This window comes from Trachypithecus francoisi, unplaced genomic scaffold (genome assembly GCF_009764315.1).
Source record: "Trachypithecus francoisi isolate TF-2019V2 unplaced genomic scaffold, Tfra_2.0 Lachesis_group8, whole genome shotgun sequence".
Lineage (NCBI taxonomy): Eukaryota > Metazoa > Chordata > Mammalia > Primates > Cercopithecidae > Trachypithecus > Trachypithecus francoisi.
In genome coordinates this window covers 120,303,874-120,331,071 of record NW_022681473.1, presented here as the reverse complement: position 1 = coordinate 120,331,071, position 27,198 = coordinate 120,303,874, and the positions used below count along the sequence as shown (strand labels likewise).

General features: G+C 45.9%; 1 protein-coding gene across 2 annotated transcripts in view; it reads left to right on the top strand.

The window, feature by feature from the left end:
• OPCML (opioid binding protein/cell adhesion molecule like) overlaps positions 1 to 27,198 on the top strand; it is a 560,135-nt gene that overhangs the window by 520,135 nt on the left and 12,802 nt on the right. The window contains exons 4-7 of one of the 2 annotated variants that reach the window (XM_033204746.1): positions 16,563 to 16,700; positions 17,159 to 17,279; positions 17,700 to 17,851; positions 19,044 to 19,070. In XM_033204746.1, the coding sequence (XP_033060637.1) occupies positions 16,563 to 16,700; positions 17,159 to 17,279; positions 17,700 to 17,851; positions 19,044 to 19,070 (438 nt within the window). The remainder of the gene's footprint in view (positions 1 to 16,562; positions 16,701 to 17,158; positions 17,280 to 17,699; positions 17,852 to 19,043; positions 19,071 to 27,198) is intronic. The other variant, XM_033204747.1, reaches the window with a different exon arrangement.

Genomic DNA, 27,198 nt, shown 5'->3' with positions numbered 1-27,198 from the left:
CTACAGCTCTGAGAACAGAACAGGAATCAGTTTTTCAATAGTCTAGCCTGTCCCGTGACAGCAGAGGAGCGTGACGTTGAACCCAGGGAGGGAGCAAAGGAGTTTAGGGGAATTGAAACCTACTCTGTACTACACAGAAATCCAGTGAGGGCAGAGTTTGAAAAACTGGTAAGACAAAGGAAGAGAGAAAATGGGGTGCAAAAAACCTAGAAAATTATTGCATTGATAACAATTTTTACCGAGACCCATAAGGAACCGCAGCATATTGATGGAACACACACAAAAAAGTATTTTGTTTGTGCTTTCGTTCTCTGCCAATCTACATGAGGTTCTGATAGGATGGATGGCCCATACCTTCCACCCAGATGGGAGCACTCAGACTTTGAGGGCCCTGGATGGAGGCCCCACAGCAGGGGCAGCAGCAGAGCCGCACCCCTCACCTAAAGCTATGCACCATCCTGGCATCCCCTCAGCACTCCTAAACAGGAATGGAATCTCCAATCAAGAAGGTGCTATTTTTAGTTTTACCTGTTCATGTGTTGACTTTTTGGGAATGGAAACCCCAGAGCTGAGTATTTTCTTCAACACAGCAGCCAGACCAGCTGAATAAAGGACTGATCGCAGGCCTTCTAGAGTGTTCTGTGCCTCTGTGGTCTCAGGAATTCACCTGCTGTGTCCTCCCGTCTGCCCACCCCCCGCCCCGCCCCAGCCCTATACCCTTCCTGCTTCCCTCATCATCTTGTCAGTGTCCTTGATAATTCGACAAAGTTAATACCCGATTAATAACTCCTATGATAGAAGAGTTCCTGGATGAGCTGTAGCCCCCATTTACAATCTGCTGGTGATTGAAAAATTATGTTCAGCTCAGTAATAATTGATGGAAATGGTCTCTTCTCTTCTGCAGCTGATTTGCTTTGTAATTGTGATTTAATAATGTAAATATCACTTGTTTTCTTCTCAAGATGAATTGCCTTCTGATTTGCTAAGCTCAAGCCTCTTTGGGCTTTCTTATTGCTTTGTCTCTTCTCATGAGATTCTAGGTGAGATTTATTCCTTATTTAGCTGTGTTTTTCTTTATGCACACACACACCCAGGCACACACACACACACAACACACACATTGAGTCAGTGGTTGGAAGGAACACGTATTACTTTTCAACCACCTACTGACTATCGAAAATTAGAGTTAATGCTTTTTAGAAATCATTAAACCCCACCCCATTATTTTCACTGAAGATAGAACAGGAAGCCTAGGGTGGTTACACAATTTATCCAAATGGACACAGAAAGTAAAGTCATAATCACTCCTGAGCCCAGTATGGCGTTACTTCCTCAATGGTGAGGAAAGTTTGAAAAGAATCACCCTGCGTCTTACTTTCTTTACTGCCATGCATTTATACCACTTGTGTGTCTGTCTGTGTATGTGTGTATCATATGCAGAAAGCAATACATACCACACTGTTATTTACATTAATTTCATGACTTACTCTCAGGATACAATATTCTATAACTGAAAAAAGAAAACCTCTAGAGTCCAGTGGAAGTAGAGTAAGCTCCCCGCATTGGAAGGGTGGCTGCCTCTCCATTGTGACTCATTTTCTGCAGAAGACCCCTCTATGAGCAGCCCTAAAAATCTGCAGATACCACCGTTGAGGCACCAGGCTCCAGCACCTGCCCCATATGGTTGCCTGTGCAGCAGCCCCTTCCAAACTACCTGTTTCTGTCCACAATCCTGCAGTCCAGGCCTGCTCTGTTGGAGACCTAGTCACCTTCCAATCCTCTTTGTTTTTCTCCCTCACAGCAACATTGTCTGCCAAGAAGACAGAGGCTCCATGCTTCCTAAGGCAACAAAAACAAAACTGATAAACTAATCTGGGCTGGTGGGAAACAATCTAGGAACTGGCAGGGTCCTCCTTCCTTTCAAGGTCAGATGTGTTCATTTGATCCAGGCCTTGAGTGTGGTGATAAGGAAGCACATGAAGACCCAGCAAGGAGGGGAGGGGATTCCCTCTGGGACCTGGGCAGGGAGCTTCAGAGGACGACCAGCCCTGGCTGCAGCCACATGTCACATCACAGCATTCTCAAGGCTCCATCTCCTAGAACCAGGGCCAGCCCAGGTTTCTGGGGCAGAAACAGAACTCACACCTCCAGACTTCACTTCCTAGAAGCTCCGAGCCCAAATCAAATGTTGAGAGCTGTCCAAGGACTGGGGGTGAGTGCACAGAATCCCAATCTTCTGGTCCAGAAAGACCATCATGAAAAGAGCCAGGAAAGAGTGGTGGCTGAGTGACCTAAGAATTGAGCTGACTGGGTCCCCTCATTTTGCAGATAAAGAAACTGAAGCTGGATGAAGTAAAGTGTCCTGCTCAGGGGTCCTGGCTAGTTAGTGGCAGTGCAAAGGCCAAAACCTTGGCCTCCTCAGCTTCCATTTGGCCTCTCTGAACCTGTTGGTACTGAGCTGCCGTAGTCACAGGCCAGTTATAACAGTTGATGTGAAGCTGAAAGTTTGGGCATCGTACTGGAATTGTCTTCACTGTCCTGTAGGCCCCCTTCCTGGTTGCTCTGTATCTGGTTGGGAAGGGTTAGTGAAGTAGCCATGTAACTAAGAAGGGACATTTTTAGTAAAGCGAGGGGGACAGAAAGTAGGTAGATGCATCATTTTCCTGCATTTGAAGTGTACCCTCAGACGTATGAAAATGGGCTTCAAATCATCTAAGTGGATGATTAGTTACACCTATGAGACATTATTCCAGTCTACTCATCAAGGGGAGGGAGGAAAGAACAGCTACTTGTCAAGATCTACATGAATAGAGTCTTAGAAAGGAAAGGAAAGAATTAATTTCCCCCATTAACACAAGACATTACGTTCAGACACACATAGTCCTTCATAATTGTCAAAACCTCTCTTTCCTCCCCATCACCAAACAGCTAAAGCACAGTGACAGATGAGAGCTACCTTGAAATTGTCACAGTGTCTCTATTTTTGTGCGTGGACTGTCAATACCTCAAATAAAGCCAGTGTGGCTTGGGCCAGCTCTGCAGGGAACTTATACTCCCTTGTGGGACAGGGACCCTGAGCTCCTGGGTTGGAACGCAGTCCATCAATGCCATGATTATCAGATTTCCAGAACTTAAGGAATTATTTGGGATTCTTAGTCATAGACCATCTTGCTAGGTGATGAAAGGTTATAAAACATTAAAACAGATAGTGACCTTGGAGTTCATCCGATGCAATTTTTGTATTTGATAGAAAAAATAATTGAGGTTTGAAGGGCTGAAAACACTTACTGAAAATCACATATTCGTGACAAAACTGGGATTAGATCATCGGTCTTCTGATCTCGAATTCAGTGGTTTCCTCCTTGAGTTCTACAGTTAGCATGAGTCACAGAAGGTCATATAAAGTGACTTACTAGGTGACTAGGCTAAGGAGGGAGGTTAGCAAGACAGATAACCTTTGGTGAGAAGTCAGCTTATCATAGTGCAAGGTAGATGGTAAGAGGGAGACAGACTTGCCTAGAATAGCACAAGGTACAGATGAGGAGAGCCCTTGACAGGAAAGTTTTCAAAGGGACTCCCGCCCGTAGTGGAAGCTTTGCCCCTTGAGTGCACAGCTCCTAATGCTTTCCTCTCAGTGCACACTCGGGCCCAGTGCATGAGCAACGCTATCTCCCCGTGACGCTTCAGAGCTCAGACCTTTATGCTCTGCGAAGTGTGCAGGATACCTCTGGTTGTGGCTTGCATGCCAATTGTGCTGCCTGGGTTAGTGGGTACTTTGCCTATAAGCTAATATAAGTATTTTGAAAATATTGATAAATGCTGAGGGTTGGCATCATTGTTAAGCAGCTGTGATGCCAGGAACTAATATAGGAAAAGGATAAAAGAAAGAATGTCGAATAAAAGGGAAGAAAGAGAGGAAGGAAGAAGAGTCAGGCTGCATCCAGGCCTCATCTGCAGAAACTAGGCTGTGCTGTTTCTCAAAAGGGCATTTCCCCAATACCTGAAAAGACCATGGGACTGTTTCTCTCATTGCTCTGGGCCTTCCCAACCACTTCAGAAAGGGGCAGGTCTGGTACCTGGTCTGCCAGGACTTTGAGCCAGGAGCTCTTGAGTCCCAGCTGGCTTTCCTTCTCCTGGGGGCTGCGATGCTGATTCCCTCGCTGGTCGGCTATAGGCTCCAACCAGCTGCAATTGTCTGTCTCCCATAGAATAGTATAGCTGATGAGCCTGGAGCTCTGGGAGAAAGAGAGCACACAGAATCTTTCTTGATCATCAGTCCAGCAGAGTCCTACATTGGAGCGGCCACACCCTATTTGGTCCTAAGCCACTGCCTCTCTCTCTTTTTATTTTTTATTTTTTTATTATACTTTAAGTTCTAGGGTGCATGTGCACAACGTGCAGGTTTGTTACATATGTATACATGTGTCATGTTGGTGTGCTGCACCCATTAACTCGTCATTTACATTAGGTATGTCTCCCAGTGCTATCCCTCCCCCCTCCCCCAATCCACGACAGGCCTCGGTGTGTGAGAACACTTCCTGTTTCCAAGTGTTCTCATTGTTCAATTCCCACCTATGAGTGAGAACATGTGATGTTGGGTTTTTTTGTCTTTGTGATAGTTTGCTGAGAATGATGGTTTCCAGCTTCATCCATGTCCCTACAAAGGACATGAACTCATCCCTTTTTTATGGCTGCATAGTATTCCTTGGTGTATATGTGCCACATTTTCTTAATCCAGTCTATCATTGATGGACATTTGGGTTGGTTCCAAGTCTTTGCTATTGTGAATAGTGCCGCAATAAACATATGTGTGCATGTGTCTTTATAGCAGCATGATTTATGATCCTTTGGGTATATACCCAGTAATGGGATGGCTGGATCAAATGGTATTTCTAGTTCTAGATCCTTGAGGAACCACCACACTGTCTTCCACAATGTTGAACTAGTTTACAGTCCCACCAACAGTGTAAAAGTGTTCCTATTTCTCCACCTCCTCTCCAGCACCTGTTGTTTCCTGACTTTTTAATGATTGCCATCCTAACTGGTGTGGGATGGTATCTCATTGTGGTTTTCATTTGCATTTCTCTGATGACCAGTGATGCTGAGCATTTTTTCATGTGTCTGTTGGCTGCATAAATGTCTTCTTTTGAGAAATATCTGTTCATATCCTTTGCCCATTTTTTGATGGAGTTGTTTGTTTTTTTCTTGTAAGTTTGTTTGAGTTCTTTGTAGATTCTGGATATTAGCCCTTTGTCAGATGAGCAGATTGAAAAAATTTTCTCCCATTCTGTAGGTTGTCTGTTCACTCTGATGGTAGTTTCTTTTGCTGTGCAGAAGCTCTTTAGTTTAATTAGATCCCATTTGTCAATTTTGGCTTTTGTTGCCGTTGCTTTGGTGTTTTAGACATGAAGTCCTTGCCCATGCCTATGTGCTGAATGGTATTGCCTAGGTTTTCTTCTAGGGTTTTTATGGTTTTAGGTCTAACATTTAAGTCTTTATTCCATCTTGAATTAATTTTTGTATAAGGTGTAAGAAAGGGATCCAGTTTCAGCTTTCTACTTATGGCTAGCCAATTTTCCCAGCACCATTTATTAAACAGGGAAACCTTTCCCCATTTCTTATTTTTGTCAGGTTTGTCAAAGATCAGATGGTTGTAGATGTGTGGTATTGTTTCTGAGGGCTCTGTTCTGTTCCATTGGTCTGTATCTCTGTTTTGGTACCAGTACCATGCTGTTTTGGTTACTATAGCCTTGTAGTATAGTTTGAAGCCAGGTAGCATGATGCCTCCAGCTTTGTTATTTTGGCTTAGGATTGTCGTGGCAAAGCGGGCTCTTTTTTGGTTCCATATGAACTTTAAAGTAGCTTTTTTCCAATTCTGTGAAGAAAGTCATTGGTAGCTTGATGGAGATGGTATTGAATCTATAAATTACCTTGGGCAGTATGGCCATTTTCACGATATTGATTCTTCCTATCCAGGAGCATGGAATGTTCTTCCATTTGTTTGTGTCCTCTTTTATTTAGTTGAGCAGTGGTTTGTAGTTCTCCTTGAAGAAGTCCTTCACATCCCTTTTAAGCTGGATTCCTAGGTATTTTATTCTCTTTGAAGCAATTGTGAATGGGAGTTCACTCATGATTTGGCTCTGTTTGTCTGTTATTGGTGTATAAGAATGCTTGTGATTTTCGCACATTGATTTTGTATCCTGAGACTTTGCTGAAGTTGCTTATCAGCTTAGGGAAATTTTGGGCTGAAACAATGGGGTTTTCTAAATATACAATCATGTCATCCGCAGACAGGGACAATTTGACTTCCTCTTTTCCTAATTTAACATGCTTTATTTCTTTCTCCTGCCTGATTGCCTTGGCCAGAATGCCACTGCCTCTCTTAAAAAGGTTGAGTGTTGGGCCTGCCCCAGGCGCAGGGTAAGATGCCACCAGTACCTAAGGCCCTACGGCCTGACAGCAGACCTTTCAGTAGACCAGGAGCATGTTGGCCATCCAGCTTATGATCCAGACCAGTGCACTTTAAAGAATGAAAGCTGACAGTTAAAAAGTATGCTGTTGGCCGGGTGTGGTGGCTCACGCCTGTAATTCTGGCACTTTGGGAGGCCAAGGCAGGCAGATTTCCTGAGCTCAGGAGTTCGAGACCAGCCTGGGAAACATGGTGAAACTCCGTCTCTACTAAATAATAATAATAATAATAATAATTAGCCAGGCATGACAATGTGCACCTGTAGTCCCAGCTACTCAGGAGGTTGAGGCAGGAGAATTGCTTGAACCCAGGATGTGGAGGTTGCAGTGAGCCAAAATCGTGCCACCGCACTCCAGCCTGGGCAACAGAGCACGAGACTGTCTCAAAAGAAAAAAATAAAAAGTATGCTGGGAAGACAGGTGTCAACTGGCACTGTCCCAGGAAAATGTAACTATGGGTCCACCCGACTTATGAAAACAACAAAGGCATTCCTGATGCTGCTATACAAATAAATTAATCCTCAGGGAAAGCACATCAGATGCAGTTGGCATTAGAAGGAAAGTTTTAATTCCCCCAAAGGCAAGCGAAGGGCAAAGGATTTACTTTGATGTTATAACTAATTGAAGGTTTTGTGTATTGCCCACCCGCTGGCAGATGCCAGCCCTGCAGGTCTGCTTTGGGCTCAAGAAGCCACTGTGCCAAAGCCCCTTAGGTAACACAGTATTGACAGTCCACTGACCACGCCAGGACACAAGACATTTCTGTACTACAAAAATATAGCCTTCTTGAAGAAACTGGGCCTGGGTGACTGGCTGTGCTTGAGTAGGCTGCTGTAGACAAGGTTAAGACAACTTTCTTAAGACACTGTAGATGAAAGAGGCGGTGTCTCCTTCCATGCATTGATTAGGTTTCTAAAAAAAAACAATGCTGTTGTTTAATTATGAAGGTCTTTTTAAAGCAGTACTTTTACTTCTCAGAACTCATTTCACTTTTACTTGTTAATACTTAAAATAACCCTGTTGGTTTAGAATCCAAATAATCATAATCATAAGAGGAAAATGTGTAAAATAAATAAAAACTGTTCAAGTGTACTTAAACATTTTGTCAATAACTTAGCTGTTTAAGCTCTGCTATTTAAAAATAATGATTTTTCTCCTTATACCCTTGCATTGTTTGGGTCTGAAGTGTTAGTTTCAGTTTATTTTTAATACTTTTTAGAATAAAAATGCTAGCAACTGTTTTTAGGCCCAAATAGGCTACTCTGCTCATCAAATGGATTTAAGCTTCTATCCTCAGTCATTTGTGTGCCTATATGGAATTCTAGTGTTTTGCATCCTCATATTCTCTCTCTCTTCCTCCCTTCCTCCCTCCCTCCTCTGCCTCTCTCTGTCTAGCTCCTCTCTCCCTTTTCTGGCACACACGCTGCACTTTCATTTAAAGGGAATGTGCCACATCCTCACAGGTACCCAGGCTGTTTCTGTGACACTCACTCAGAACCACTCCCAATGAGTCAACAGTATCATCTAAATCCTAAAAATGTTGTGTCTTGATTCTTCCCACACGTAATGAACCCATCTCAAAAAAAAAAAAAAAAGAGAGACACAAGCAGAGCCAAGCTAAACGCAGCTCTTCACCATTCTTTGGAAAGAGGCCTCTTGTCTTCATGCTCTTCACTGGACTATCTGGGGATCCCTAGCTGCTGGAGACTGACCCTGGCTATCACCATCCTACCCCACAAGATTTATTTTTCCGGATTCACCTACAATAAAGCTGCTGCTATTGACATCATGATGGTATATTTTGCATAGAAGCTGACAGTTGACAGGAGGTCTGAGCACACTGTAAGATGTGCACATCCTCATATACTCCTTGGCTCTGAATGACTTCTCAGCAGAGGAAGCCTGGGAGAATACATGTGGAACTGGAACTTGGAAAATGAAAGCAACAGGAGTCCTCAACTTACCAACCCTGAATTCTAACCCCTGACTGTACATTAGAGTCTCCTGGGAAATTTTAGAGGATGCTGGTGCTGGGACCCCCAGCCCAGACCCTGTTCACCAATCCATTAGCACAAACGCAAGAGTCTATTTTTAAAGTGCTCCTTGGGTAAGTCTCATGACCCACCAGGGATGAGAACATCTATTTTTGGTGTGTCCTCTTAAACATGATTTCAGACAGTTTCCTTGACATCCCTTCTTCTCCTCCACTTACAAAACAAAACCCTTTACATCCTTTCCTCTTTAACTCTTCCCGGTAAAGAGTTCAAGCATCCCAGTGTATGAGAGTTTCTCTTTGGGGACAGTTGTACTGGAGGAGTCACTTGAGTCCTTCTGTCTTTGTGTCATCCTCAGTTATTCCCTGTCTGACGATGAGGGGCATTAAACACTTCTATCATCCTCACGCATGCATGGAAGGGAAGACCTAGGAAACTCCCACCCCTGCCAGGAACTTCCTCTGAGGCCCCAGCTATGGAGATCTTTATTAATGTACTCCTTCCCCCTCTAGAAGCACAGTTAACTTTCACGGTCACACATTGATCTTGTGATTAGCCAACTTACTGTCAGCCTCAGGGAAGGCAGCCAGCCTGGCAGCCCTGGATGGGGGCAAGCCACTCCTCCTACAGAGGAAGTCCTGGTGGCCACAGCCTGAGAAAGTTTTCTGAGCACAAGACAAAGCTTCTGTCACTGCCAGCAAGTAAGACATTGACCAGGGGCTTGGCCTCCAAACCAAAATGACTTTAGCACAATTCAGTTGCTTGTATTAAAGGAAAGTGAAACAGTGGGTTTATCACACTTTTCATTAACTCCAGTGCGGTAAAGGTAACAAATCTGGAATTTGGGAGCAGGCAAGGGTGCAATGTACTGCAGTCCACACTCCTCGGTTTAATTAAAGAGGGCGAGCTCAGAGTTGCTTGTTGCCAGTAGGGTTCTAAGGAGAGTCAAGGATTGGAGGTTGGGGTGGGGGGCAGAGTGGGGGGCAGACAGTGTGGAGGAGAGTCTGGCAGAAAGAGAGTGGATTAAACAGGAGAGGGAGAGGGGGGGTTCTACAGGGATTCAGTTTTCAAACCTAGCCATCAGGCATAACGTGAACACATACTGTGTGCTTAGCCTACGTTAGCTGCTGTTAAGGAGTTAAGGAAGTAGAAGATGTGACGTCTACTCAGGGTGCTTGCAACTTGGACAATGGACTAGGAAGAAGGGTAGACAGTCCAACACTCAGGTTATATGAGCCATACTGGGTCCCAAATGCTGAAACCCTACTGTAATTCCAAATTCAAGCATGTTTCTGATGTGTATCCTTCAAAAGAACGGGGCTCTCATGTCAGGAGGTATGTGATGGAGAAGGATGCCAGGAGATCTCTAGGATAAAAGGAGAAGCCCTATTCATAGCCCTCAGAGGTTTCTAGAGGGCAGCTTTCCTCCACCCTGTCCACTCTTTGCCTCCCCCATGGGAGGTTGGTGACCAACGTCATGGTAAAGTGGTTGCTCGGTCATCTATTGGGCCTAGTTAAGCAGACATAAGCCTGCCATCTAGAAGTGAGGGCATCACTCCTGTGTCTCCATCCCCTCCCTGGCCTGCTACCTGGGTCTGGCATCCTCCTTACTCCAGACTCTGCATTGCAACACAGCTTGTCCTCTCGGCTCCACTTTGAGCCTGCGACTGAGTACTAAAGTCAAACATTCTACTGTGCAAACCCCACTGTCTCTAATTCTCAGGGAGAAAGGCAAGAACCTCATGTCAGCCTTGGATCCCAAGTGGGGATTATAGTCCAGCTGATGTTTTGATCTGCTCATGGCTCAGTTTTGTGATTATGTTCTATTAGCCAAAATCCTGCAGGGAAAGAAAGATGAGTGATAGGATTCAGGCACATGTTTCCTCAGGAACTTTTGACGGTCTCTACCTTTCCCTGCACATGTCAAAGATGAGAAGTGGTGGGGAGGAGGCGGTTTCAGGCAGCCTTAGCTCCTTCCTGTGGTCTATCTTGCTCCAGATGTCCATGACGGGATGTCCAGCAGATATTTACAAGCATGGTTCTTCCATTGCAAAGTAAAATCTGTGTTCCTTGACAGCTTGAACTGTGACCCAACTTTGAAGAGTGGGTAAAAGGCTTGTTTCTAAGATGGTTCAGGCAGCCTAGTTGTGGCCTTATAGGCCAGAGGTACTTGGTCACCAATCACCTGGACATTTGATTCCAACTTTGCAAATTCAGTATTGATCAGAATCACCTGTAATAGTCTCTCTTGCTGGGCAGAGGGAAACTCCTTTTCTTGTTTTCCCAGAAACCCAACCATGTGAGCCAAAAAGACCCCTGAGTGGCCACCCTCTGCCCACTCCCACTGGCTTCCTGCCGGCAGCTCATTTCCCTCTTGCTTTCTTGCTCCTCCCACTTCCCTTCCCCACACCTTGTCCTCCCTGTGTGGCTGCCTCCTGAAACCCTAGATCCTCCTCACTGCCCTCATCTCCTGTTGTTCTTTTCCTTGGTAGCACAAGCCCCCAGAAATGTTCCTCTGTGTGTTACCTCCTGGCAGGTCTGGTACACGCTGCAGCAGGTGTGCTGACATTTTATCTCGGCACAGTGTCTGCAGGTAGAGCCATGCCCTAGACAGCAAACCTAGAAGGACAGTCAGGGTGGGGATGCTCGTGGGTGACTTTTAATCATTCCAAATGGAGAAACCAGATGGGGATTGCCTCAGTACAAAGTTTTGTTGTTGTTGTTGTTGTTGCAAACTGTGAATAGACCAACAAAGAGATTGGTCACCTGTTTTAGTCTGTTCTTGTGCTGCTAAAAAAGACATACCCGAGACTGGGTAATTTATAAAGCAAAGAGGTTTAATTGACTCACAGGTCCACATGGCTGGGGAAGCCTCCCAATCATAGTGGAAGAGTCAGGGACATCTTACATGGCAGCAGGCAAGAAGCTTGTGCAGGGGACTCCCATTTATAAACCCATCGGATGTCATAAGACTTCTTCACTACCAAGAGTAGAGTATGGTGGAACTGCACCCATGATTTAATCATTTCCACGTGGCCCCGCCCTTGACACGTGGGGATAATTACAATTCAAGGTGAGATTTGGGTGGGGACACTCCCAAACCCTATCTTCACCTCCTAAAATTGTCCCCAGAGGTATTCACAGAGAAGACAAGATATTCTGTCAGGACTTTGTATAATCCAAAAAGTGGAAGGCTAAAATCTTTGACCCCTCATGTTTTTTTCAACTTTATAACTCTAAGGAACTGGCTGAGGCAATAAGCAGGAGAACTGGATGCAAGAATGAGGGCTGAGATATCACTGGCACAAAAGGACATAAAGGGAGAAAGAAAAGAAGTAGGTCAGGAAGGCCCCCATATTTTGCTCTGGATTTCCTGTTTGATCTTTTTCATCCCTAAATGCTTAGGATCCTTTCAGCTCTAATAAATCTTTTTGACTCACTACACCTTACTTGAGGGATCTAGAAATGACAAAGAACTAAAAAATTGAGATACGGAAAAATATAAACCACTTTGAGTCCTGGCCCCATGAGATTGCACACTACCCAAGGTGAAGGTCTAGTTTTTCACATCGTCTCTGCCCCCATTCCCTCACCACAGAGTCTTACGCAACACCTCGCTCATCCTGGATGTGAGCAGAATAAGTGCAGTGAGGTCAGAGCCAGCAGGCCAGCCAGTGGTCCTTCTCCCATAAGTCGTTTCTCTGTCTGTTCCTCCATTTCTAGCAGAACAGACCCTGCTTGTGGATGTTGCATGCTCTTTGTATTCTGTGACTGTGCTGTCAGAATGTGTGCCCTACCGAGGAAGCCCCCTTAGCGCCACAGAACCCTGAGGCTTTTGCTCATTCTATCCCCAAGGATGCATCATGCATCTGAGGCAAGGACCCCCATATCCCCTGATGAATGGCCTCATTTGTATTTTTGCAGATCTTAATTTTGCTAATGCAGTGAATTGAACTCATCTTCTTTGAAGCACTCTTTCCATGGAAACAGCCTTGGTTTTTATGCATTTCTGCCAATGATTCAGAATCTGCTCTCTGCTGCTTCCAACCATGTTATATTAGGATGCTGGAGTGCTTAGAGCAGGTCCATAATGCGTCTGGGTTATTGTCTGAGTACAGGACATTTCGCTGTAAAGCAAAACTGTGAAGCAGACTTGCAGTTCCTGTTTGACAAGGAAAATATTGCAGTCTTACAGCCTTTTAAAAAAAGTCCTTGGTGAACATGTCTTTAGAATCTTTCCAATGGCTCACAGGCCATCTTGCTTGCACCACCTCTGTCTTTCTTTCCTTCCTCCTCCTCCCTCTCCTTCCTTTCCTATCCTATCCTGTTCCTCCCTCATCTGTTTCTCCCTGCCCATTTCCCTTCTTTTAGTTCATAGTCAGCAATTTGGTTTCCTGGCAGCTAGTAGAGAGGATTAAAACATTGATTGCCTTCTGCCCCATTATCTGCAGACTGGAATCAGGATTTTACATTTTACAACCAGAACCGGAGAGGGCAGCCCTACAGCTTCCTAAGTCTCCAGTCATGTAGCAACCTAGATTCATTCTGCTTTAAACATCTCACCCAGCATTCAAAGTAGTCAAGAAAATAACATGTAAGTCACCTTCACTGAGTCTGAGATGGAGAGAAGTTTCAACATTTTCCATTTTTCAACCAAGGGACATGTTTTGGCGAGGATGCGTGTTTTGTGGGAAGATCGTGAAGAATCCATGCGTCCTGATCCTCAGCCTCAATGTAGCCAGCCTACTGAGCCCTAAACCCCCAAAACAGTGAGTTTTTGGAGGGGCAGGCTCCACAAGAGTCTCAGCCTGAGGGGCTCTTAGTGTATTTTCCTAACACGCTGACCCTAGAGGACTTCACGTGTGTGGGTGGGAGAAAGCCCGTCAACAGTGCAGGGTGGGGCATCACCTGCGCTGCTCAGGGTGTGGGCCCCGTCCCAGCCATGGAGGCAGCCTCTGGGCGTGTGTCAGAAACGTGGAATCCCAGACCCCACTCCAGACCTACTGGATCAGAATCTATATTTAAAAAGAAAAATCTCTGAAGAACTTATATGCACATTAAAATCAGAGAAGCGCTTACTTCATTGTCCAAGCTTGACAAAATTCATTTTCTCACTTAATGAGGTAGTATTATGACGATCCCCATTTTACATGAGATGCACTTTTTCTTCCTTCCTTCCTTTCCTGCAGTTGCATAACTGGTCCCATAAAAACAGCATCACAGACAGTGGAAAGAAATCCCACATTCCAGAGGCTGCCGTGTCATCTGGTAATTCCGCTGGAAGGATGCAGGACATGTCTCACCCATGCAGATGCACACGGGCCTCCCCCTTCTGTGAAGCCATCCCCTCCCTATGTGTAGGTCGACATTTCTAAGTCCACTGGCGTTCGTGGATCTCACTTTATCTGGAGCTTTTAAGGTATCTGGCTCAGGTCCACCAAGCAGCGTGATCTGGGGCTTTCTTCTCTCTGAGGGAAAAGGAATGTTGACCCTGCCTGAGACTCCAGCCAGGCCCTCAGCAGGTAGCCCATGTGTTTGGTTAAATGCAATGCAATTTAATTACTCATGGCAAAATCCTCTGTGGTACATTTTGAAAAAATAATGGAGTCATAGTAGTAGAAAGCCAGGCTTCTCATCCTACCACATTTATTTCTTGCAGAAAAAAAAAAAATGGTGAGGTGCGTCTGGAACATCATTTTGATGTGTTTGATCCCATTGTAGTTTAATCCTTAAAAATGCTTAGATTGATCAACTAATTTTTTTTGTTAAATTTTATTTAAAAAGTAATCTCAGAATCCCTTTCACTGTGATATTCTGTTAGCCTATGTAGAAATAAAGGGAGTAGGGCAAGAAAGTGTTTGCATGTCCGTAATGCTCCTTGAAGAGTTAGGATATGAACTAACCTGGATCATTATGTCTGCTGTGGTAGAGGCTTTTGATCCAGCAGCACCACCCAGCAAATGGGGACTTAACCCACATCCAGCTGGCCCATGCTCTGGAGTTTCTTCCTTGAAATTGTCTAAGTTCCCGTCTGGTGTCTGGGACCATCTGGGGCAAGCAGCATCATTCGGGAGAGACACTCAGATCCCAGGCTAGGTGAGGTCACTGTTTCATACCCCATTTCTTCGCTCTGGGGATATTCTACCCGGCACCCTTCAGCTACTCCTTATGTGGGTTCACCCAGATTCCCAATGACTCTGAACCTCACATCTGTGAGTACGTTTTGGGACCCCGTCCTCAGGACCAGGCTTGAGGAGGGTAGCCAGGCAAATGAATTGCTCCCACTAGCCAATGAATTATTTCCTCCATGGAACTGCACAGTTTGGGCTAACAGAATGGTGCTGATTTGCAGTGACATTTCTATACATAGATTGGTAGCCAGTATCCAGAGACTGATGGTACTCCCTGGTTGGGCATGACCTAGGGTAAGACATGGAGGCAAGGAAGACAGCAAGAGCCAGAAAGCACATTGTCTGGGGAAATGGGCAGGTGGGTGGTGGAAGCCCCCAAGGCTTAGACTTGGAGCAGAGTCAGGGCACCCAAGTACCTGCCTTCTTACCCCCTATACCCCAGCCCACCTCCACAGATCCTTACTGTTGCACACCCTACACCCTACACACCAGCCCACCTCCTCCACCTTCCTGCTGCACACCCTACACCCTGCACACTGACCTACCTCCACAGAAACCTTCCTGCTGCTCACCTTATACCCTGTACATCGGCCCACTCCCTCCACCATCCTGCTGTCTACCCTACACCCTGCACACTAGCCCACCCCCTCCACATTTCCGCTGCCCACCCTACACCCTGGACACCAGCCCATATCCACAGACATGTTCCTGCTGCACACCCTACACCCTACACACTGTCCCCACCTTCCAGCCTCCTGCTGCCCACCCTATCCCTTGCACACCATCCCAACTCCACAGACGCATTCCTGCTCCACACCCTACGCCCTACACACCAGCCCATCCCCTCCACAGACACCTTCCTGCTTCACACCCGTGGTGGACCGAAACCCATTGGATCAGAACATGCTTTCACAAAGTTGTGGGGAAAGCTAACATTTTTGTTGCCCTGAAAACTACTGTGGCCCTTAGGGCTGCAGGCCTATAAGAAAGGCAAATGGCTGTGCCTTATCCTTGGGCTTTATCTTGGTTTTCGTGGGATCTCAGTGTTTTGACAGAACTCAGAACATTTGTGATGGAAGACAGAGGGTCAGTTGTCTTTGCACTGGACCACAGGGAGTAATATAAGGGGTAAGGTGGAGAGGCCAGATTGTTGCAAGAACCTGTAATGGTGTCATAAAAGCAACACAAATTTTGCAGCCCATAATATTTTGAATTACAAATGACAAGTTTCACAGGTACCTGAGAACGAATCCTCCAGGGAGCTCCACCAAAGTGAGTATGAAATCCACTAGGCTATTCTGGCAAGCACAGATCCAGCATTCGGGTCTATCACACTTGTGTTGGCCAATGCATACTGAGCACCTATTACAAAGCCATCGTGGGGTCCTTCCTCGTTCATTCATTCTCACTCTATCTTCTCCAACACAGGTAGAAACAAAACCACCGACTTTGCATTTATTTATATTAAAGTGTGGAATGTTTACTTATTTGTTCTACAAGTAGTAGTTTGTATTCTGCATACAAACACATTTCTACATAACGAAAAATTAAGATGTGTTCCACAGTAACACACTCTAAAGTTATTCCATGGTTTTATTATATTACTGATCATGACAATTCTTTTTAAACTATCAGTTTGATGATGCATGGAAGTATTTATCATGTCATCTCTGAGTTAATTATCACAATAATCATATAAGAAAAATAATGACATGTTTTCTTACCAAATGCTCTAAAAAAGTTAAGTGGCTTGGCTGAAAATACATTGATGCAAGACACAAGCAGAGAATTTCTCTCTTCCATTGCCGTATCTTTTCAGCAACTTGATGCCCTATGTCTTTGACTTGATGTCCTACTCCATTCTGATGCCTTTTTCTCTTCCTTCTCCTACAGTCTCTAGACGTGAATATGGCTCTGTCCCTGGTTACATGGTTTCCTGATTGTTTCCTGTCTGCTTCTTTCTTCCCAGAAGGCCAGGGCTTTGTAAGTGAGGATGAGTACCTGGAGATCTCTGACATCAAGCGAGACCAGTCTGGGGAGTACGAATGCAGCGCGTTGAATGATGTCGCTGCGCCCGATGTGCGGAAAGTAAAAATCACTGTAAACTGTGAGTGGACCTGCAGCCAGGGGGTTCTGGGGAACAGAGGGCACTGGGAGTAGGTGGACAATCTGGTAATGGCAGTGCCATGTTCCAAAAGACCCAAGTTGCTGCCAACAGGAAAATACTTCATCAAATGGCTTTGCTCACCATGGCCTCCATGCCATTTGCCCCTGGAGTCTTCCTGTGACTGCCAGAGTTTTCAGCAAATGGAGAGAATTGTTAACTGAGAATAGGTTTGGAGGCCTGAAAAAGATGTTGGGGTCAATGCAATATCTTCAAGCAAGTTATTTTTCCTGAAATAAATGATTATTTCACTGGGAAAGAGGGTTGTCACAAGTAATCTGTTTATGTAGCAAATGGCTGGATGTGCCCTTCTTCTGTTTCATGAAATCACTCTGTGTGCCTGCATGCATGCATGTGCGTGTGCGTGTGCGTGTGCGTGTGTGTGTGTGTGTTTCCCACAGATCCTCCCTATATCTCAAAAGCCAAGAACACTGGTGTTTCAGTCGGTCAGAAGGGCATCCTGAGCTGTGAAGCCTCCGCAGTCCCCATGGCTGAATTCCAGTGGTTCAAGGAAGATATGAGGTACCTTTTAAATGATGCCTGGACAGTTCTGAAGCAGAGCTGATAGGCCATCTTCACATGGGAGAAGGATGAGGATGAAGGAAAGGGGAAAGATAAGGCAAAACAGAAATGGTTTATACCCTCTTTTGTAACAAAGTCTCCTTTTACAACCAGAAAAACATGGAGGAGGCTGGAAAGTGAACAAAATGAACTGACCATGATTCTGAATCTGAGACTTGTTGTAGACATGTCAGTCATTGGGAATTAGAAGCCAGTACATTTATCCTGTTGGGCAAAAGCATCCTTTCCCTTGTCCTCCTGTTGGACACTGAGGTTCTTAGGGTTTGAGTCTGAAGGACGAGATTAGTTGGAGAAAAGCGTTTTGTGAGGAGGAGGACCTCTTTGTAGAATGAAGTGATGGCAATACCTTCCCTCTTGCAGGTTAGCCACTGGACTGGATGGAGTGAGGATTGAGAACAAAGGCCGCATGTCCACTCTGACTTTCTTCAATGTTTCAGAAAAGGATTATGGGAACTATACTTGTGTGGCCACAAACAAGCTTGGGAACACCAACGCCAGCATCACATTGTATGGTGAGTGCCAGAAGCCTGGATGCAGTGGGCTCAGCCACATGGGGAAGCTTGAGGGACTCAGGAGGGAGGAAGTTGCAATCTGCTTGGCCTATGTCCATCCATCCTGCTCAACCCACCACCTGTAGATAAGACATACTTCTCCCTGCCATTCCCCTAGCATACCATGCAGAGATAGTTACATGGTAATTGATATTTCATGGTCATTAAAAGGCAAGGTTTGCCCTTACAACAGGAGTAAACCAAATTGTGAATCAGATAGAATGGTGTTTGTATAAAGAAGATAGAACCGTGGCTCACGCCTGTAATCCCAGCACTTTGGGAGGCTGAGGCGGGTGGATCACGAGGTCAGAAGATCGAGACCATCCTGGTTAACATGGTGAAACCCCGTCTCTACTTAAAAAAAAAAAAATTAGCCGGGCGTGGTGGTGGGCACCTGTAGTCTCAGCTACTCAGGAGGCTGAGGGAGGAGAATGGCGTGAACCCAGGAGGCGGAGCTTGCAGTGAGCCAAGATCGTGCCACTGCACTCCAGGCTGGTGACAGAGCGAGACTCCGTCTCAAAAAAAAAAAAAAGATAGAACCATGGGTCAATTCAACTGTATAATCTTAAGATGCCTTCTGTAGTTGGAGTCTATGATTCTGGGGGTGATATTTGTTGCTTTAAACCTAGTCAACTGCTTCCATCATGATTCTCATGTTGCTTGCATTTCGTGTTCTCATCCGTGGGGAGGAATGGAGTAGCAGTCTGAGACCTTATCAGGTGGCTGTTCTATCCACGACTGGAGCAGCAAACGCCCTCTGAAGCTCTTTCCCTCCCATATGGGTGGAGAGGACTTGGGAGCCGGGACTGACCTCCTTTAAAGCCCTTATGTCTCCCTGACTCCATTTTCCCACACTGCCGCATCCATATCCTTCTGCAACATTTCACACCATGGGCCAGGGCCAGCTTGTTGTGATACTTTATGTGCGTATGTATTTGTTTATTTGCTGAGGTTTGGTTAGAGGGAAGCATCCGATGAGTAGGATGAGAGGATGAAGGATGAAGAGAGGTATCCACGTTTCCACGTGCACCTCAGACACAAGTTTTCAGCTCTGACATTAACTAAACTTGGTCCACCAACCATCTGAAATGTGTGATCTATGTCTTTTGTTTTCTCTCTGCATTGTGTGTGCATTGTGCTGTGTGTGTCTTAGAAATAAGCCCCTCATCAGCAGTGGCAGGTGGGTACAGCATGTTCCTTCCTACCTCTGCCTGCCTGAATGCCTATGCCTTTGAGTTTTAGCCTACTTCAAAGATAGGCTTGCCTGCTTCGCCTCTGTAATGTATGTCTCCGAGGTAGATAGACCTCAAGGGGCTTGGTTTACACAGTTTAGATAAAAAGCATGTAGAATATGATGGCTTTCACACGCCCTCTGTGGAATACATTTATGGGTTTCAGGGGAAGGGGTTTTTGCCCCCAAAACAATAACCTTATACTTGGTCACGTTTGAAGAGGATGCTCATTCTGCTGTTTCTGCACACAGCAGCACCAAGAGCAACCCAGCCCAGAGACTAACTGGATTAATAGATAACTGTCTCCATGGGAATGTCACCCTACTATGAATGTTTTATTCTTTTAGCCCCAGGCAAGCAGGGCTAATGGTTTAGTTTTAAAAACTTTATTTTAAAATAAAAGTACTTGGGATCATTATTCATAATGATAATATCTGCTATTTACCAAATGTATGCTGGTTTCTAGGCATCATGTCAATGCTGTGCAAGGCAGGTTATTAACCCCATTTTACAGATAAGTGAAAGGAGAACTAAAGAGCTTGGGTAACACTGAAGGCCACTTAAATAATGAATAGGGACTGGACGAGACCTAGAAATGGAGCCTGTATTAGGTATTGGAGCATTTGCCCAGAGCATCAGCAAAGAGAGACACACACACACATGCATGCACACACACATTCTTACACAGTTGCTGAGGCATTTAGAAGAAGCAGTAGCTGGTGCTTAGCTATGCTTCCAGAACCGGAAGACATTCAACCCTACTGTTCTAAGATGTCGGTCTCAGTCACATGCAAAGAGATGACATTTGAATTTTCTTTTTTTTTTTTTTGAGATGGAGTCTTGCTCTGTCCCCCAGGCTGGAGTGCAGTGGCGCGATCTCGGCTCACTGCAAGCTCCACCTCCCGGGTTCGTGCCATTCTCCTGCCTCAACCTCCTGAGTAGCTGGGACTGCAGGCGCCCGCCGCCACACCCGGCTAAGTTTTTCTATTTTCAGTAGAGACGGGGTTTCACCATGTTAACCAGGATGGTCTCGATCTCCTGACCTCGTGATCCGCCCGTCTCGGCCTCCCAAAGTGCTGGGATTACAAGCGTGAGCCACCACGTGCGGCTGACATTTGAATTTTCTAGACCTGAAATAAGCTCTTCAACTATCACTGCCCACAGCTCTTGATCCACGGCACTCACAGACGTATAGTCCTGCCCGCTCCCCAGTGACCAGGAACACCCAGGTCTTGGTCTTAACGAAACTGAGAGGATAGGGTGGGATTGAGTCGCCTCCCTGCCATGACCTGCCATTATCCCCATGGCTGGTGGGATTGCAGTGGCAGGGAGTATGATGCAGAGAAGGCACGGGACTGGCAACCCAATGGCCCTTCTTGTCTCTCTCTGCCATTAACTAAGAAAGGGGTGTTTCATAGCTGCTAGCAACAGCCGGTGTATGCCAAAACTGTCTTAGCTGGCTTGTGTTGCCATAAGAAAATACCACAGATGGGAAGGCTTAAACAACAGACATTTATTATCTCACAGTCCTGGAGGCTAGAAGTCCAAGAGGTGGGTTTCTGCCCAGGCGGTTCTAATGAGGGCTCACCTCGTGGCTTGTAGACTGCTGCTGTGTCCTCACATGGTTTCTCCTCTGAATTCTCATAGAGAAAGAGAGAGAGGGAGCTTTCAGGTGTCTCTTCTGATAAGGACACTAACTATAGTGGATCAGGGCCCCACCTTTATGACCTCATTTAACCTTAATTACTTCCATGTAGGTGCCACCTCCAAATACAGACATACTGGGGGTTATAGCATCAACATAGACATTTGGCAGCAGAGGGATGCAATTCAGCCCATAGCACAGGCAGCCATTTACATTCCAATTCAGCCTTCACACCCCATTCACTTAAACTTGCTGAGCCTGCCTTCCCTCCTATATGCTATTGGGATATTAACGCCTGCTTCAAAAGACTGGTGATAGGATTAAATAAGATTGTATACATTGGCCGGGCGCGGTGGCTCAAGCCTGTAATCCCAGCACTTTGGGAGGCCGAGACGGGCGGATCACGAGGTCAGGAGATCGAGACCATCCTGGCTAACACGGTGAAACCCTGTCTCTACTAAAAAATACAAAAAACTAGCCGGGCGAGGTGGCGGGCGCCTGTAGTCCCAGCTACTTGGGAGGCTGAGGCAGGAGAATGGCGTAAACCCGGGAGGCGGAGCTTGCAGTGAGCTGAGATCCAGCCACTGCACTCCAACCTGGGCGACAGAGCGAGACTCTGTCTCCAAAAAAAAAAAAAAAAAAAGATTGTATACATTAAGAATCTCATAAATGCTATGTTTAGACGTGTGGATTTGACCACAAACAAAAACCATAGGTCTGAGTTTACAACTGTAGGATGATTATTTTCTGACCTACAGACATGAGAGTGCCACTGTGAATTGTCCATAAGACAATGTTCATCAAAGTGGCATGACTCACTGAATACTGTTGTGTTCTTACCGGTACCTGCCAACGTTTATTGTGACATGGCCCATGCTATCACCTCTTCCCTTCATATGCCTGCCAGAGTCACTGCTCAACTGGACTTCTTTTCTTTCCTCCAAAGTGCCCTGTGCCCTTCCTTTCTGGCATTCATGATCCCTATAACCCACCCTATCTCACTTCACCCTGTTGGCACACACTTGCCTTCAGCATCCCTTCCTGAAGGAAGCCTTTCCTGACCTCTCTGAGCAGGCCAGCCCCCATTCTGCATCCACTCATTCCGTGCCTTTGACTGCTGCACTCGCACAGGGCATTGTCTAGCATTCATTGAACAAACATGCATTTAGGACTTGTTACAAGCCAGGCACTGTTCTGTGTGATCAGGAGACAGCAGTGACTCGACAGATAGATTCCTTGTTTCTATAGACTTTATCTTCTAGTTGTAATTTTGTTTTTGTTTAATATTTCAAAATTTGTTTAAAATATTTCTTCCTCTTCAGCCTGTAAGCTCCATGAATATAGGGGCCATACCTGGCTGAATCCCTAGGACCTTATACAAGGATCTACACACAGTAACTCATCAGGAAAACTTTGTGGGATGAATGAATGTGTGAATGTATGTGGGGGTGGAAAGAATGTATTGGTCACAGCAACAATTTAGCTGTCAGGAATTAAAATGTCATGGCCTAGAGGAAGGGGTATGTGTCTCATCCTATGCTGTTCACTGGCTGAATGGCTTTGGGAAGGTCAGTCTCACTGGGTCTTTTTATATTTTTAATCAGTGAAGGCATTTGGGATAAGATGTTTGGTTTCTTTGGTCCCTACAAGGCACAATTCTCTGATCCTATGACTGTGTGTCAATAGTTTCAGCGCAAGATCAGACAGATAGTGTCTGGTTGACCTGCTCTTTCTCCTGGCCAGGGATGCTCTTCCTAGTCCTCAATGCCCCCATAATTATGCCTAATTATTACCAACCATTTAGTGTGTACAGGGCACTAGACTAAGTGCTTTTCCTTTTTTATCACCCTTAGTGACTCTATGAGGTAAGTACTATATTTATCCTGACTTAACACTTGAGGAAATTGTGAGGTTAGGCCGATAACTCAAAACACCCTGGCTTATCCGTGCTTGTGCTGGGATTTGAGCCTATGTACTCCCAATCCCATGCCGGAGTGCTTTGCTCCCATTGCAATCCAGCTCAAAGACCTGGCAACCCATCATGGACATGGTGACTTTCCAAATGAAGCCTCATCTCAGCTATTAGTTTGCTTGGATCCAAGTCCCACATCACATTCTCCTTTCTTCTATCTACTTCTGAACCAATTCTTGTAAAGGACAGTTTTTACATTTGCAACCCATATACTCATACTTCCCAAACACACAGTCCCCATCTGCAGGCGTGCGTTTGTATTTACTCTCACAGAAGGTCAGTCTGTTTTCTGAGAGCCCTCTTTGACTCTGCCCCTGTGATCCCCTCACAGCGTGCCTCTCTCATACTCCATCTTTTCATAGTCCATACCTACAAGCAAAGAGCAAAGGGAAATAGGATACAAGCAATTTTGAAAGACTGCAGAGGACAAAAACTGGAGACAATGGGTTGGTGAGTGGTTTGAAACCTGAAATGACTAGAAATGTGTGAGTGACCACATGGTAGGTGATCATCCAAGATGAATCAGCTGTTGGCACCGATATGAAATCCTTCTTCTTCATCACGCCAGTTGCTTTCCCCACACAGAGCCACAAGGACAGAGTGGTCACCTAGGCAGAGCGCCAACTCACAGGCACATTTTAGACCACCCACTTCCCTTAGCCCCAGGCAACTGCAGGTGCTGGAAAAGTGGCCCGATATGGAGAGGAGGTCAACACTAGCAGCAAGGAACACGGGGCTCCAGTCCTGACTCTGATACAGACAAACTGTGATGCTGTCTGTTCTTAAGTCGTGCATAAAACATAAAAGCCGAGCAAGATGAATTCCCAGGTTACTTTCAGTTTTCTAAGTGTCAATGCTGAATTTGGGAAACAATGGGAACAAAGGGCAAGGAACAGGTCTCCAAAAGCTATCAACCATAACCATGGGCAACCTTTGCAAAGCAGCTTGCTCCAACCATTGCAAAGCAGCTTGCTCCAACCATTGCAAAGAAGCTTGCTCCAAGCATTGGTTAGCTTTACTGAGTGGGTGCAGCCATTGGAAGGCCCACAGGGAGCCCCTTGGCACCTTGAAGGCTTGCCAGGCCTATGAACAGCAGGGGTGGCTAGTGTTCAGCTTGCTGACCACAGCTCTGTCCCTTGTGGAGGTCACTCACTTTCTCTCAGTTCACCAACCCCCTTTGCTTCCTCTGGGCCTTGAGCAAGAAGCCCCATCCCCCCATCCTGTCCTTAGTGTGCAGAGAAAGAAGATTCTGGAGTTGATTACATCCGGCACTGCAGAGAGTGCGACGTGCTTAATGAGGCATGTAAACGGCTGGATGACTGGAACTGGTAGGGGAAAGGGACAGAGAACGCAAACAAAGCCAAGCCAGAGCGGGGAGACTGCAGAGAGAAAAACAAATTTCTCACATTTTATCTGTGAAATTGCAGCAACACAAATCAGTTACATTAAGAGTTAAGTGTAGGGCACAGGGACAACTCACAGGAATCCTGTCATTGCAAGTGAAAAAGGCAAACGCTCCAGTTAAGGCAACATCTGTGCATGGAGTTTCCTCCTCAGGCCAAGCCTGAGCCCTCTTGGAGCAGCTGTGACTCCAGCCTGCCTCGGCGGCTCCTGGGAGCCATGAGGGCGGAATCTCTATTTTCTGTTGCTAGTGGCCATTCTTCTAGAATAAATATACATATCAGACTGGCTGAGCCGGACTTCCTTCAGCCAGAGCCTGCACCAGGCAGCGGCTCTCACCCTCTGCCTTTTGCTGACTTCCTTCTCATGGGAGACCACCCCACCATGGGCAGAGCCCTCAGTGCTGCTGCCTTATCCCCACCTCCCTCCTCTTCCTCCTCCGTCTTCTCGTTCTGTATTAGGGCATCCTCACAACTACACCTATCCCCAGGTGGCTCCAGCCGGGACATGGAGAGGGGGCACAAAGACTGAGCTTCTCTTCAGTGCGACCTCCATGCCGCACCCGTGCCTTTTCTTCCCTCCAACCACAGGCCTCTGGGAGGGAGAACTCATGTTGTATCTCCACTTTCTCAAACCCTCTTATGCCTCAGCTACCACGATCTGTCTCACTCTAACACCTGACCTCCTCTCAGTGTCAGACCCCGTCTCACCTCGCAGTGCCCCCCTTCTGGTTTCTGTGATGTAACTGGGCGGTGCCTGTCTTCTCACCTTCCTCAGTCTGTGTCTAGCTCCAACAGCACCTGCCCTATGGGTCCTCCCAGGGGTCGGCCTATGGTGAGAGGGGAAGGGCTCTGCTGTACCTTCAAGCACCCAATGGTGAGGTATTTTTTGGCCTGCATCAGCCTTATTCTGGATGCTTTAAAAATGCAGATATGTGAGCCTTGCCCCAGAATCATTTAATCAAAATCTCTAGGGAAGGTCCTGAGAAAGCACTTTTAAAGAGACTCTCCCAGGGACTCTTATGCACACTGAAGATTGTTGACCTCTGAACAACAGTCTGCTAATTCCTGAATTTGTCTCTTTAGTTCTGTCCTGAATTCTGAGCTACAAGCCACTCACTCTCTCTGAATATTCCACAGGGGTGTCAAAGGCAGCCTTTCTCCCCTGGGAATACCCAGTGTGTGCCTCACTCTTCCCTGCACGCTCTCTAGAATATCTGTGGTCATTTTTGACTTTCTCCTCTCCCTCACTCCTCACATCTGTTAGCCAACAAGTCCCACCAAATGGCCTTTCCTCTGACTTCTCCGTCTCCATTATCACTCACATTGTGGCATGTGTCACACATGGACAATTGTGATATCCTCTCACTGGTTCTCTCGTCTTTCTTTGGCAGTCCAACTCCTATTGGTTTGCCACAGCAGGGCCAAGTGACATTTCCAGAACTCAGAATGAACCTCGTCATTTCGATTGCTGAAAACTTCTGCCTCCCAGAACAGCTTGACGCTAAGGCTGTTCTCACTGTGAGGTCAGCATAGACTTATAGCTTCAAGTGTCCCCGGCACTCCACCTGTGGCCTTCCCTGCATCCACCAGGCTGGGCCCCTGTGTCCCAGATCCCATTAGACATCATGCTGTTGCCACTCTCCATCCATCCATCCGTCCATCCATCCATCCATCCATCCATCCATCCATCCCTCCATCCCTCCATCCATTCGTCTAGTCAACAAATATTTGTTTACTGTCTACTGTATGCCAGGAATTATACAAGGACTAAGGTACAAGGACAAACAGAATTTCTGATCTTGCACAAACAAGTAAATAGGCAGTTACAATAAAATTTAAGAATGGCCGTGCTCGAGGAATAAAGAAGCTGCCAGCTATCAAGTGTCAGCCACACATGGCTTTAGACACCTAAGAAGCCTTTGAGATAGATACTGTTATTATTTTTCACTGGACAGAAGAAGAGCCTAGAGCTCAAAGAACAAATGATGTTACTAAATTCCCCCAGGTAGGAGGGATTCCAGCATGGATGGAAGAGGCAAGGGACAACAGCAGGTTTTGTACCTAGGTCTGTCTGACTTGATCCCCTGTTTCTTTCAAACCCATATACTGTGTCTCCCAGTGTGCTGGAGGGTCACAGAAGCAGGCTGTGCCCCTTCTGTGTCTGATGAGTGCATACTTTCTGGGCTCTGCTCAATGATGCCTCATATGTAAAGCATTTGTGAGCTCCACTGAAGAATTAATCCCTCATCTTTTGGGCTCTCATGGTGGCTGACCCCTAGGCTTATATTTTGTTTGTATGTTTTTCTGCACTTAGAGGATGTAACACTACATCTTCCAGTGATTGTTCCCCAGTAACTGTTTGTTGAATTAATAAATATATCTTCCAGTCAGTGAGGGCATGGGTTATAGCCTCTATACAGTCTCATACCTTTCACTAACCAAAGAATAGCCAAATACCCAAGAGAACTTGCAGTCCCCTCCCCTCAGGGAAGCCAAATCACTGTTTTTCTGACTTTCCCTTGCATTCCAGCCTCCTGTATGTTCCAAATCTAATTTGAAATTTAGGGTCCCCCCATCCCAGATCTCCTTTTTGAAGGAGGCTATACCACATATTCCAATTCTCTGTTTAGGAAGATGTTCATCACATCATATCTTCTTGCAGAGACATCAAAAGCTGCACATATTTGTCCGTTTCCTGCTGATAATGTGTATGGTTTTTATTTTTCAAATCCACAATTTAAATCCAGGTGGGAAGGGAATGAGTCAGAGAGAAACACCATTGCTTTTGGCTGATGACAGCAGCGTAATCATTTGTATTTTCCCCCAACCTGCAAAATGTCAACATATTAGAAAAAAACTGCAGACATTTCCCATTTCATTCTTGATGAGGTTCCTTGTCATTGGCTCGTACCCCGCCCTCATCACTCTGAATCATTGACATCTGGCTATTAGCCTAAGCATTTAGAATTTAACACTGAGCGTTCAGGGTGTGCTGATGTCAGCACAGACACAGAGCTTGTGGTTCAATATCGACTCAAGTCTTGTCTCTTTCAGGT